At 38.8% G+C, this 13,975-nt stretch overlaps 1 protein-coding gene across 3 annotated transcripts; it reads right to left on the reverse strand.

The window, feature by feature from the left end:
* Positions 1-381: 381 nt before the first annotated feature.
* On the reverse strand, positions 382-13,768 carry cdhr1a (cadherin-related family member 1a). 3 transcript variants are annotated; one of them, XM_012880595.3, is made up of 17 exons: positions 13,391-13,768; positions 12,769-12,864; positions 12,403-12,548; positions 12,271-12,321; positions 11,131-11,220; positions 10,926-11,012; positions 10,295-10,411; positions 9,866-10,009; positions 9,024-9,102; positions 8,818-8,918; positions 8,439-8,642; positions 7,668-7,820; positions 7,182-7,346; positions 6,267-6,334; positions 2,573-2,801; positions 2,227-2,484; positions 382-1,293 (listed from the first exon to the last, which is right to left on the reverse strand). In XM_012880595.3, exons 1-17 carry the CDS (start codon positions 13,449-13,451, stop codon positions 742-744), a joined length of 2,601 nt encoding a protein of 866 aa, XP_012736049.2. In that variant the 5' UTR covers positions 13,452-13,768; the 3' UTR covers positions 382-741. The 3 variants fall into 3 exon arrangements, with proteins under 3 accessions (XP_012736049.2, XP_035982282.1, XP_035982283.1); XM_036126390.1 differs by having other exon boundaries at positions 1,201-2,035; XM_036126389.1 differs by lacking the exon at positions 7,668-7,820.
* Between the last annotated feature and the right edge of the window lie 207 nt (positions 13,769-13,975).

Here is a 13,975-nt window from a genome sequence, read left to right on the forward strand (position 1 = left end):
TTGCAGCAATCCCTCATACTGAGCAAGCATGAAGCATATGTCATTGGGACATATTTCTGTCATCAGTAGCTGGACGCTGTTTAGGGGAAGTGAAATGTTAACTTCCTCCCACTTTCATCCTGTAACACAGGAAGACCAACAGCATGTGTTGCCGAGCCTTTAGCTTTAGTAGCGAGTGCAGTCACGTCTCTACCATTCTCAACACTTGCGTGTTTTTTACTAAGCACAGACGCATGTACAACTACTTGTTTTGTGGTTTTATTAGGGAAATCTGGGAACTGTGCATGTCTATTTTGAATGAAGCTTGGTGTGTGTAAACACACGTCATGATCTGATTAACTGATTTTGTATCCATATAAACTATATTCAAATTACTTTTTCTTTTTCAATCCAAACACATTTCAGACCAATCAAGGAATTTTGTGCATGTACACATAGCTATTGTTTGGCTGAACGAATAGCGGCTAACTTAACAGTGGTCTTGTCTAAGTGTGGAAATTTAATATCCGCTGATATAGCATTGTATTCCGCAGGCATGAACAGCTTCACTTTAAGATGATTTGTTCAAATCAACTAAAACCAGGGATCCTTCTGACAAGCTGTTAGCCTTCCTCCGCCCTAAGGATGTAAGTACTTCTCTACAAATTCTTTGCTATATAACATCCCCATATGTCAGGTAAAGGAGCTCTCGCTAACAATAAACCACACTTTACAAAATCTGAACAATCTTTTTAAGTGATGCTAAGGTGTTGCCATCTTCTTCTGCTCCAGTCTCATCTTTAGCTCTGAAACTAACGCTTTGTTCACGGTGTCCGTTCTGTCTATCACCGGCCTCTTTTTGGGTCTGGGGGCCACAGCTGCAGAGACTGTCGGTATGGTCCAGTGCCGCTCTCCTGGGACATAGGTGGGTGGTGGAGGCGGCAAAGAAGGTGCACAGGGTGGTGGGGGCCAGTGTCTTACAACGTTGTTGATATTGTTGTTATAGTTGACATTCTCCACGACCACCTCTGGCTCTGGCTGTTCCTCTTGAACTGTGAAATTCTCTCTGGGGGTCTCTGATGACTTAAAGGGGCTTTTGAAGTTCCAGAAGTGCTGCTTCCGCGGCCTTCTCCGCACACGGCGGTTGGGCAAGATGCGATTGGACTTTTTGTTACGCAGGAATGTCGCAGTGGAGATGATGACTGTGACTATGACCATGAAGCAAATGATACTGATGAGCATACCTATGATTTGTAATGGGTTGTTTCTATTCAGCAATAAAAATGATCCCAAAGGCCCCCCTTTGAGTTGAGTCTGTAAAAGAGCACAAGGAGAATTCAAATCCATGGGACTGAAATAACACAAAGATGTACTGTTCTGTAGGGCTGGTATTTGTTACTTAGATATATTCAGAGAGCAGAACACTCAAATCTCTTCTTTAATTGGTTCTTCAAGTCAGAAAGTTTAACTTTTTTTTAGTTTTTTGGGATTTTTTTAGTTTTTTGGGATTTGACAAGACAAGATCAGAGAGGTTCATGGAGGAACCAAAAGCTGAAACTATTCAGCATTTCCGAATACAAATAACAACTAACAAAAAAAAAGAAAAAAATAATATATAATTTAAAAAAGTCCGAACCAAAACTTAAAAAGGAACAATTTCTTGCACTGTTGTAATTTGGGTTGTAAATTAAAATGTAGCAAATTATGTAAAGGATTGTGCTCCTGGATGTACTCTTTTACAGACACGGTCTTGCTGTACTACAAGATGTTCTGAAAAGAAATAGCTGCAAAAACTTGGAACCACAGAGTAAAAACATCAGAGCGGCTTTGCTGATGATCTCAAAGCAAGCTTCGTTTATGGCACAGGCCTCCGAACAATCTTTCTGATCTTGCCCTGAGGTTGTACACGGGTCTTTTTCACTGATTTCCAGTACATAACAGTTGAAATGACGATTGTCAGGAAGACAGCAAAGGTCACGAGGGTCAAACAAATCCCAAACACTGCGCCTGGTCGTTTCCTTAGACCCAGGAAGTATGAGAAAAATCGGGATTTGATCTGAAAACATCACAATGGCATCGGTAAGAACATTTATGGGTATGACTGAAAACAAAAAAGATCTACTAATTTAAGGACAGACCATTTCTAAATTCATTCATTCATAAGGAGCGAAAAAGTAAGACTTTGAGGACGAGCGATGAATTTTGCAAATACAAATGAATTTCTACTGCATCTATGTTGTGACTTACAGCTTCAGTGATGTCGATCTTGACGACTGCAGTGGTGCTAAAGGACGGCTGACCCCGGTCTCGGGCCTGAACCACCAGGGACCAGCTGCAATCTCTCTTCTTGGTGATGTTCTGAATGATAGCCAGTGACTTGATGTAGGACTTTAGCTTGATTTCTCCCGTGTCAGCGTCTATGTCAAAGATGTTGTTGTCTGGCTCAGCCTTCATGATGGCATACTCAATTACATTGTTAGGTACTTCTGCGTCATCATCTACGGCCTGCAGGGAAGGCTTTATTACTTATGACAGAAACTCCAAAAGGTGTTTTCGAATGAATATTATTGAATTGACATCCAAGAGTGCGTACCTGTATTTTCACTGGAGCTCCAATCACCATGGTCTTCTCCAGGAAGTTATCGTTGAAAGCAGGCGGGTGGTCGTTCAGATCCAGTACGGTCACAAAGACTTCAGCCAGGCTGTACTTTCCCTCAGCGTCCTCTGCCTTCACATAGAAGTTATACTTAGACCTCACCTCAGCATCCAGACTCGCCCAGGGCTGGGTGTAAATGATCCCAGATATGGGCTGAATCAGAAATCTGCAGATGACAACACAGTTTTATGAAACCCATTCCAGGCTTTGCTCTTTTATACATGGCAGAGCATGGATATCCTGATCAGCTCCTAAGTATTGAATTGGGGTCATTATCAAAGCACTTTTAAATGGCTGGTATCCAACTATCTGCAAAACTAACTAATTATGCCTGTTGCGGGGGTGATGGTTGTGATTTTGTCAGCCATGCAGCCATGATTTGGACACCCGATTTATAAAAATTAACGCTTATTTTAGTGTGCACTGTTTGCCAAAACCCTGTGATAGACTGGCGACCTGTCTTGGTGTACCCTGCCTCTCGCCTATTGACAGCTGGAGATAGGCACCAGACCCCCTCGCGACTCCAGCATGGATATGTGTGTCGGAAAATGGATGGATGGATGTTTGCCAAAATGTAAATAAGGCAGTGTAGATTGTTTTGTTAAGCCAACAATTCTACTGGCAAGCCAGATTGATAATGTGTAGCACTCTCCGTTCAGCACATTATCAATCTGGTATTGCTAATGAATCCGTTCTGGGAAAGGAGGGATGTTCAGCGAAATTTTCCAAGCTGATTGGATGAAGTGACGCCTAGTGCCCGCCTACCAAAGTTTGTTTTAGTAAATCAAATGAAAATGTAAGCAGCAGGCATCATGAGAAACCAGAAACAAATGACTTTGGTCAAGGCGCTTCTTGCTGTTCTTTCGAAGAAAAAACTGGATTCTTACAAAACAGATGTGCTACACGTTCCGTCCTCCTGTGCTGCCATGTTTATTTTGCTCCGGCTGTGAGCTCAGCAGCTCTTGCTTTTGCCACAGCAGTATGTCCCGCCTTTAGCTGTAATACTGCAATGAGATTGGCCCAAACCGTTTTTGGTTCGGTCACAAATGGTTGAAACAGGAGCGGTACAAGATTCTCGTGTGCTTGTGAATGCACAAATACCACAAGAATTTATCTTGCAGGAAAGTTTACCACAAAACACGTTTTTTTCTTAATCTAAATGTATTTCCACCTAATAAAGGTTTATTATGAAACTGCATTGGCTGCTGTGGCAGTGCATGTCATGTAACCTGTTCTGCACACTATGCTCTGATATACCCCGACAACAACTTTTCAGTCATAGTTTTGATTTCTTAACTATGTATCTGCACTGGTGAAGGTAATTAAAAAGTCATACAGATAAAGAAAAGCTATTGAATGACAAAGATGAGTCCAAACATTTGACTGGTAGTGAACAGTTTCAGCCCGAATTTATTCATACCCTTGACTGAGTTAAAGCAATCTTTGGATTTGTTTAAAATCTTTCCGTTGATTAAAACTAAAGACTCACTGGAGGAAACCAGCAATTTAGGGTGATGGCAAATAGACTACCACCTTAAAAAAAAACCTGGAGCTCATCACCGATAAAGCAGTACCACCAGAACCATGTAAAAAGCTGGTCAGCTAGTAAAAGAAGGGTTTGATTGTTAATAAGGACTTTTTCAGGTTCTGATTGATTAAAATTATTGGAAAAATGTGTTGTCCGCTCTTATGTTTAACTAAAAAGTATGAAATAAAGTTACTTTATCGAGTCAGAGTCTAACTGAGCTTTGTGTTGGTGTGAGTTTAAAAACAGCCTGTCTTCCAAATTGATGCAAACTGTTCTTATTTGTATTGCCACAATTGCAAGTATTGTGAACTAACTCTTGAAAGAGAATAATTAAAAGTATTTTAGTAGAGCAATTTAGGCCAGTCTGAATTATCACTGTTGCTTTGAATAAAAATTACAGTTAGGTTGGAATTAGATCTTACTTACTGACTTGTTTGCTTGACTAACAGGGAATTTTGTCAGAGTGCAGCGCACACAGAAGCAAAGAGCAGTCTATTTTCTCCTCCAATCCCATTAAGGGATTAAAACAGACCAAGGCTGATATGTACTGTGTTGTTCCTGGTACATCCAAATGTTCCTCTGCTTTCTGTAAAAATGCGGAACTTCTGAAACATAAAATGTTATTCTGACGCATTATTTCTCTGCCTTAATGTAACAATTTGAATAGAATTTGCTGAGGGACAGCTGTAAAATGTTTTTGATTAAACAAGGATATAAGCATAAGTGTTCCAAATCTCTCGCTGATGCTTATTTTGGAAATCCTTTGCCATGCCATGTGACATCACATATCGGCTTAAACTCATTACTGCAGAGCTCAAAATCTGCACCAAATATTCAGAAAAACATGAACCACCTTCATTTGGTAGAATGAAGTGAGATGATTATTGAGGGCAGGCTTTATTAATAAAGCTCATAACGTCATAATGTAAAAGTTTGTTTTCAATTCTTTTCCATAAAAAGTAAAGATAAATAAAAACATATTGTTTACTTTAAAATAATGTCTGGCCCTTAGCATAACCATAATAGTGGTTTTAAAAGAATTGCAAGTTTGTAGATTTCCTTTTATGTTCACAAAAGGAGAACAAAGACCCCTTTAGACTTTTTCCTGGAAGTTAGGTCTTGGCTACAAAACTAATACAAATTTAATTGAGAGAAGAAAACATCCATGGATTCCCCAGGCTACAGCACTGAGAGGCACCAAAATGAATATAAACAACTCAAATAAGCTGTTTGCCATATTTCTGTACAAACAGATTCCTGTGCTGTTTTATTTTATTTTATGTGTATATGTTTCTTTGTTTGTTTTGTTCAACATATTTACAGCTTCAGATCAAGTTCAATATTTTGTGTTATTCTCTGGTCAAAACTTAACATGGGCATCAAATGGTTAATTTTTTTCTTGTGGAACAAGCTCTCACTTCATCACACATAGACCAATAAATAGAAACTCTAAAGCCATGAAAGTAATCTGAATTTATACAGCTTAAAGGTTTGCGCACATGGAATACAGCACATTATTATTTTTCTAAAACTCATCTGAGTTAAAAAAGGTCATAGTGTAATGGCTTTATATGACTGGCTGAGTAGCAATAGATGGCTGTTAGTTATAGACTGTGGAGATATAATCCCTTACAAAGGGATTATATGTCATACCCTTTGGAGTTACACTCATAGCTTTTGAAGTTTTTCACAGTTTTGCAGTAACACCCACAAAGTTCAATGTATTCTATTAGGCTTTTAGATGATCCCCACAGATGGTCCTATGACACAAGAATTTAGCTTTTTGGTTCACACGCAAAACACTATGCATGGCATCCAGAAATGCATAAGCACACCACACTTTTCAGTATCTTTGGAATATTTATTTGAAAAAAATGCGTCCTTTTACTTACAATTGTGCACTACCCTGCTAGTAAAATGCATTGTTGCTTTTGGTTGTTTTGTCATAAAACATGAAAAGTTTTAAGATAGTACTTTTCATGTATTATAGTACTTTGCTGGTATTGTTGTGGATATGCTATGAAATAATTCTATATTCTGTAATAAAACAGAACTAAAATGCTTTCTGCCCCTCATGCAAAGCTTTGTGGCACTTTTACTCACAGGTCAGCTCCTGAGCCGTAGATAGAGTACTTGACCTCACCCCATGGTCCTGAGTCTGGGTCTACAGCCTGGAAACAAACGGCGGCAACATATTAGGGAATGAAAAAAATGCAGTGTTTGCATAAATTGGATCAATACAACATATTCTATACAGGCCAATTCAACATGAATCCGATTTTTCTTAGTTTGTTTTAAAAGAGTAGCTCATTATATTCAGGCTTATTTGCTTGCATCACAAAATTTCCACTCATAATGCTAGATGAACCAGTGCTTCATATGCACATGATGCCACAGGAGTCAGGACTGAGAGAAGTGACTTTTTGATGTCGGAATATTATCCAGGCTTCGGCTAATCTGTCTGTCTGCAGCTGCTGGGAGGTCTGTTCACTGTCTCCGTGTGTCCAAGGTCATTTGTTGGCTGTTCTTTTATCTGATTGAAATTGCCAGGGATCAAGGCAAAGAGCCTCTGTGGTGTTCGCTCAAGGCCAGGACTTATTAGTTGGACTCCCTGCGGTTGCTGAGCTGATATGAACGGACAAGGGCAGAGGATGAGTTACAGCAAACATAAATCATTTCAGCATGTCCCTAAAAGTTTTCATTTTATCCACGGACATATTTTTGCAGCCGTATGTCCTGCGACGTGTTGGGGGTGGGGGCGGGGTGGGGTGGGGTGAAGTCAGGGAATTTGCTGTTGCACAACAAAATGAAAGTGATAGCCATCTGGCAGCTTACCTCGCCTAGCTTTTATCTACATGATTTTACATATTATCCCAACCCCCACAGCCCAAAGAGTCTACATTTAGAGAATTAAAGGGCCCTGTTGGGCAGTTTGTCCAAATCACTATTGCGTTATAGTTCTGAGTGACGTATGTCCGTACTGGCATGTATTTTTAGACGAGACGAGGGCCCGCTCACCGTGACTGACACCACATTTGAGCCACCGGGTGAGTTTTCGGGAATTCTGGCGATGTAGTAGTCCGAGGAGAATTTGGGAGCGTTGTCGTTGGTGTCCAGGAGGTGAATGACAATGTCTGCTGTGGCGCTGAATCTTTCTGGAGTGTCAATCTCAACTGCAAGCAGCTGAAAAAGATAGACATGGCTAGGAAATATTTTCAACTTGATAACAATATTTATTTTTGTTTTTGTTTTTTCCGGAAGGGGCAAGGCGGGAAAAATAATAATTGAATGCATGAAATTCACACTAGCTGCTGGTAACAACCCATGTAATCTAAACCTACTGAAAAATCAACACTAATTAGTTAATACATATCGTGTTAAAAACTGGATTTGGGTTACCAACTTGGGAAGATTTATGTCAGTAGCCTTAATGGAATATGTTCTTTCAAAAAAAACATTGAGAATTTTATGTTTCCCGCCATACTTCTGGTAATGAGAGGTAACCTTGTATGTTAGAAACTGGTGTCTCTCATAGTCCATAGCAGCAGAGTCCTCCACTAAGATTGTGACTTGGGCCTCATTGAGTACAGTCTGGGGGACAGCTCGCAGCATTCTTCCTGGTCCAATCAGTCTCAGATTAAATTTGGCATTTGCACCCTGCAGGAGCATGCACACAGGACATCGTGCTGTTAAAAAGTCCCACACATCCCATGCTCAGAACAGAATAGTCTGTGTTGCATGCTCTGTCAAAGTAAAAGCTTTGTGTCCTTAATGCTGGAGTAATAAGAGTTAAACCACTTGGATAACAGCTTAAGTAATAATACTCTGAGTGAAACATGATGTTAGGGGACATAAAGAGTCTGTTCATGATGTGAGAGCATTATCAGGGAAAATCCTTGCAGCATCATCCAGTGATGTAGCTTTCAAACACAAAGGCGCTTGCATAAGTTGACAAATGGCCCAGCATGCACCTTTCAGTTTCTGTTGGCTTTGTTTCAAATGCATGCCATATTAATTAAGGGGAGGGTTTTTGATGAAGGCATGGCCTAAAGTTGTTTCTTGATGGCATAGCACTGCCCTGCACACACAGGGATTGTTGATCAAACCTGTTTCTACTCAGATATTATCAGAACACGTTCATAAAATTAGGGTCATAATATAACAAAGCATGCCAGGTAGTCTGCGGTAACAGTGATGCTATTTTTGCTGCTACATCATAATACCTGCTGAGATTAAAAAAAAAAATCTACAACCAACAATCTAGGCATCTCCTACCTTATCGGAGTCATTTACTGTGATTTTCAGCCCCCGGAGTATCTCTCCCTCTGGCGGATGCTCATACATTGTCAGCTCAAACATATTCTGTGGGCCATTCTCTCCATAAAAGGTTGGTGGATTATTATTCAAGTCCACAACACGAATCACCACTGTGGCCACCCCATAGTCCATTTGTTTATCTTCGCCGCTTACTTCTGATGCCTGTCCAAAGAGACAAAACACAGTGGATTGTGACTGCAACTTAGTCAGCTGTTTGTTATCTGAGTTTCTATCCAAAATCAAAGAAACGCTTGTAAAAGCAAAACAAACAGAAAGATTGTAACTCAGAGAGCTTGAATATTTACTTCCTTTAGAAGCTGGATAAAATTTGCATTACCCTGACTTTGATGTTAAAGATTTCTCTCTTCAGATAAATTGGCGCAACCAGCAGGGAGATGCAACCGCTTGTTTCATTAATGCCAAAAACACCATCATCACCTAGTGAGACAAACGAAAGGCACATAAATGCATTAAAAAATGCGGTTCCCTTTAACTCATTTGGTTGTAATTTATTCCACAATTTTTTTTGATGAGAAAGCTTACCTTCATCGAATGAGTAGCTGACTGGATTTGGGTTGCCCACATCCCCATCTTCGGCACTAACTGTGAATATTTCAGATCCCTGACAAGAGAAAAACAGAATTATTTACAAACAAATGGTAAGCCTAAAATGATTTTCACTCATAAAGTTATACAAAAGGGATCACTTTGATATGTTCTGAACTGTTGTATTTGAAAATGAATAGAAAGACATTAGATTCACAAATCTAAATTTAAATGAGCTGCAAGAACAACTGCTGCAAATTAGAAATCAGCAGTAAGTGTTTAGTTCTGATGGTTTTTAAGGCTGTACTGTCCTTGTTGCTTGTGCACTATCATCTACCATGGTGTTCCACTCAATTCTCTATTAGTATGCTTGGATGGAGCACTCTTTGAACAGCCAGCTTCTTTAGCAATGACCTTTGTGTTTTATTCTCATGGAGCGTGTTGGTGACTGTTAGCTGGATAGCTATCAGGTCAGCTATTAAACCCCATGATTGTTTTGAGCATTTCTGCATAACAAAAGTCTAGTGTGCTATTCTTATTAGCTGAGGAACCGATTTCTGGCTTTTGGCATAATCATTTGAACAAAAACAAACATTTAAAATATATTCCCCCTTTTGTAATTAACCTAAGATACAAGCTTCACCTTCTTAATTGAGTTAATTAACTTTTAGATCATATTCAAAATTTCTCATATGCACTAGTATACTGTATGTCAAAGCCTTAAAGTCATAATTATTAGAGCTGACACAGATAGGAGTACTAATATAGTAACATAGAGAGAAATGGTCAATAGGGTGTGGGATAATGTGTTCAGGTTTGGGAGATGTTTCTACACTCACCGGCACTGAGATTTCATATACATAGCCAAAGTAGGGGGTTCCAATGAAAAAGGGAGGAGTGTCTTGTGCATCAATCACATTGACAGTGAGCGTCGCAGTAGATGACATAAACTGCTCGTTGCCATTCAAGTTGCCTCCGCCATCCTGAAACAAATGCACTGGGATGTTTAAACAACTCTTTTCATTCCCTAAAGCCAATCTAAATGATTTTTAACAAGTTTTTTTGTTGCACAACTTTAATGTTTCCTTGTACTATTTTGTGCGCTTTTGGCATTTAGAAAAAGTTTTTCAACACACTTAAGCAGAGCCGTGAAACATTAATGTCTCAAGAAATGTCTGTCCATTCAAGATTTAAGTTGTTCAAAGCAAAAAATAGCCTCCTGAAAAAGAAAAGCATTTTAAGCGCAAGTCAGGAACACCAACCAGTACCTTTGCGACGATAGTAACAAAGTGTGTCTTTGTTTTCTCATAATCCAACGTCTGTCCAGATTTGATACGGAGGACCCCACTGTTTATGTCAATTGCAAACAAACTGGATTGCGGTGTCTGTAACAGAGGAAAGAACAAAAACCAAAAGTTAAATCGAGCAGCTGAAACCTGTACTCTTAGAAATTTTCTAGTGAGACACAGTGAAGCTGGTCAGATGGTTGCATAAAAACACTCTGCAGCTGTTTGAATTTGCCAATTTCTCTGTATCTCATTCAATTTGAAAGCACTAAACTCCATGTGATTATGGAAATAGCAGACTGTGGAATGCTGCACTTGTAAACTCTATATATTCATCTCAGTTTGTCACATTGAGGCCAGCTGTTCTATGGTACCAATAGTCCAAAGTACAAACTAGCACTCCCCACCACCCGCTGCCAAAGCAGCCCTCTAATCTTTCAGTACCTGACTCTAATGTAATTGTGATGTAATCCCTGCCTTCAAAATAACACCAACACGTTCAAGCAAATGAACAACTGTATGTGTGCAACGGAGTCTGAACGACACTAACTAGAACATAATATCTATATAGGTCATGTAGTTCATTAATGTTAGTGTAGTTCATGAATCATACCTGGAGATGATATGTAACTGACCCTCCAGAGCCTGTGTCTCTGTCCACAGCCTCCACTTTGTAGATGCTTTTCCCAGATTCAGTTGTCTACATTTTGCAAAGCGGACAATAACAATTAAACACTTACAGTATGTGATCAAATTATTTAATGGCAATTTTGGGATAGTTGTGAGCTGACAAAATCTTTGTCTTTTGTTTAGCTTACTTCCAACACATCTATGATTGCAGGCATGTTTTGGAATTCGGGTTTTTCATCGTTTGCATCCATCACAAATATTGTTACTCGTTCGACGACCTAGAAGGAGCAAAAATTATATCTAAATTATTTTAAAGAACAAGTGACCTCATCTTTTGAACACCCACAACATTAAAACAATGAAAGGGTAATTTATTTTGGTTTTCTCAAGTGTTCTGCTGTGTACTAGATGTGATAAACAAAGCATGTGGATTGCCTAATATAATTAGACTATATAATCAGTGATGCATGGGGAAACTTGGTTAATTCTCAGCCTGACAGGCCTTGACTGCTAACTGGATATTTGAAACCCAAGAATTAGATTGTTTTCCTGATTAGTGAAGTATACCTAGGTCCCTGATCAGCTGCCAAGTCACGACACGAATAATACCTTTAGGTTTTGCAGATGTTGTGGCAGGGAAAAGATTTAAATTTTCAGGATCAATGAGGTGTTTAGGTTAAAAAATAGCACAATAAGAGCTTCTTGAAAGATAGCTGCATTTTCTGCTGTGTCTCACTGGCCATACATTTTTTTCTCTGATAAAAAAGGTGGTAGATATGGAAATGTTGGCTACCTGTTGGAAATCTCAGAGCTTAGGTAATGTCTAAACCCTAAGGAATGAACACAGCACCTAATTTTTATAGTCCGTAATGCTTACAGGGCTAATCATGCTAATTGCTAATATAATGCAAAGGAAGTTTCAAATATCTATTTTTTACTATCACCTCTAATGTAAATAACTTATGATGAAAACATTTTGAGCATTGTTAATTGTGGTTCTCAAACAGAAATCTGATTCGATGAAAATAGTAATATCGAAGTCAAAGCCCTACAGAACGGGAGATTCGAAATCATCCACAAATCTCTGGCAGGGTTTCCCGCTAAGATTTGCAAAGTAAACATTCTCCATAAAATTCTTACTGCGGCAAAGCTGCATCAGTCCAAGCAGAAAATGAAGATGTCCAAAATCCCCCCCAAACTTCTTATTTATGTAACAAGCTGCCCACAAGTCCAAGATCAAAATACCACTGGACTGGACATTCCCAGAGGTTCAGTTGTTAAAAATTAGGCAACTAGTTTGTTTGAACAATTAAACATTCTTTAAATACCTCGCTTCTTCCATCTGTGATGCTGATGTTAACATCAACCGAATCTTGCTCCTAAAAAAAGACACAAAAACAAAACATTTTACTAAACTTTACTGATGTTTGTGTGAATTTAAATTTTAGTCTTGGTCTTACCTCTCTATCTAGCTTTTCCACTAATGTAATATTTCCAGATTTTGGGTCCACCCTGAAGTACTCCTTTGAACCCTGGTCAAAAGAAAGACCAAACCTCACCTCCTGGCCTTCAGGGTCTGTGCCATTAAGTCGATAGATCTGTGTACCTAAAGAAAGTCACCACAATATAGTGAGTAGCAGTGATAAATTATCCTGATTGATAGAAGGTGAAATTCATCACACATTACATGACAGCAGATGAACGTGGCATTCAACATCTGTTCATCTATCAAACATTATTCAAAGTTATGAACACCCAGATACCAGAGCCAACCACTTATGGCCCTCACACTGGACTGTTAGATGTGTGGATGGGGTCTGTCTCACCAACAGGGGTGTCCTCAGAGAGGCTGAACATGGCCAGGTTGCCATTGTTGCTGTATGGGTCATTGTCGTAGAAGTAGGGGGCATAATCTGCCTGAGCTGAGGAAGAAAACATCAAATAAAAATATTACATAACTACTATTATTTTGCACAGCCTCAATCATTGACAGAAGCTCCTTAAGCTATCCCCATGTTTTTATTTATTTATTTCATTTGATAAACTTTTTACTGATCTTAAATGAGATACACAACATGCGTGTACACATTTGTTTACTGTTCACTGGGATTACAGGCGGGTTACATCCACCTGCTAACTCATCTAAACATAGCCTAGACATTTTTTACAGAATTCATTTAGAATATTGTTGAACTACAGAAACATTTATATCTACACTGTTTACATATTACTTTAACAAACTAATTTATGTTCTGAAAAAGCTTAATGTTATTTGTGAAGCATGAAATACATAAATAACACAACTGCAAATGCCTAAATTGATAAAAATTCCAATAATTAAAAAGAAATCCACAAAATGATCACACAATATACTCCTTGATAAGTCTTAAAAACTTCAACAATCTCATCTGATCCGAACCCGCCATGAGCGGACTGAAGGAAACTTACCTAAACAGGCTTGCACGAACACAAAAAGTAGTGGCAAATTAGATATCTTCACATTCTTCATCCTACAAAATGTTGTAACGAAGTCGCACCATGAAGACAGCTCTGTCCAGAGTCATGTAGGCACAGGTCTCAAGGTGTTTTCCAACGGCTGTGGAAGGCTAAAAGCAGATGCTTAACCGGTAATCCGATGACTGTTAAGATTTACTCCTGGACACCGTCAGCCCAGCCGGGCCTCATCAAGCAGGAAGCCATAGAAACATACATCTGTCTTTAAGTAGCTTGATATATCAACAATTCAGTATTTCTTTTGTTTTGTTTTGTTATTTTTTTGTTTTAACATTTTTTCAATAACTATCTTCAGAAATATGCTTCGTTTTATGAAAGAACAATTATGTTCAGTATAAAATTTGCAATGGAAATATTCTTGGTTGTCAAAACTTAATTAAATAATGATGAAATTAGTTTCCATCATATGTTTCTGTCAAACAACACAGAGTTTAACAAAAATCCTGTTTAAAAACGTAGCTTTTATTTGTTTTGAATCTGGTGTGGTTTTAGATTATTTTATGTAAACCACTGTGAGAT

The sequence above is a fragment of the Fundulus heteroclitus genome, chromosome 22 (genome assembly GCF_011125445.2).
Source record: "Fundulus heteroclitus isolate FHET01 chromosome 22, MU-UCD_Fhet_4.1, whole genome shotgun sequence".
NCBI classification, from domain to species: domain Eukaryota; kingdom Metazoa; phylum Chordata; class Actinopteri; order Cyprinodontiformes; family Fundulidae; genus Fundulus; species Fundulus heteroclitus.

Bases quoted from the DNA above. Each gene is read 5' to 3' on its own strand.
- cdhr1a (XM_012880595.3), bottom strand. From the start codon at position 13,451: ATGAAGAATGTGAAGATATCTAATTTGCCACTACTTTTTGTGTTCGTG. The intron at 8,919-9,023 runs GTAAGCTTTCTC...TTGTCTCACTAG, and splicing joins CAGCTACTCATTCGATGAAG to GTGATGATGGTGTTTTTGGC. The intron at 2,802-6,266 runs GTGAGTAAAAGT...TGTCATCTGCAG, and splicing joins TACGGCTCAGGAGCTGACCT to ATTTCTGATTCAGCCCATAT.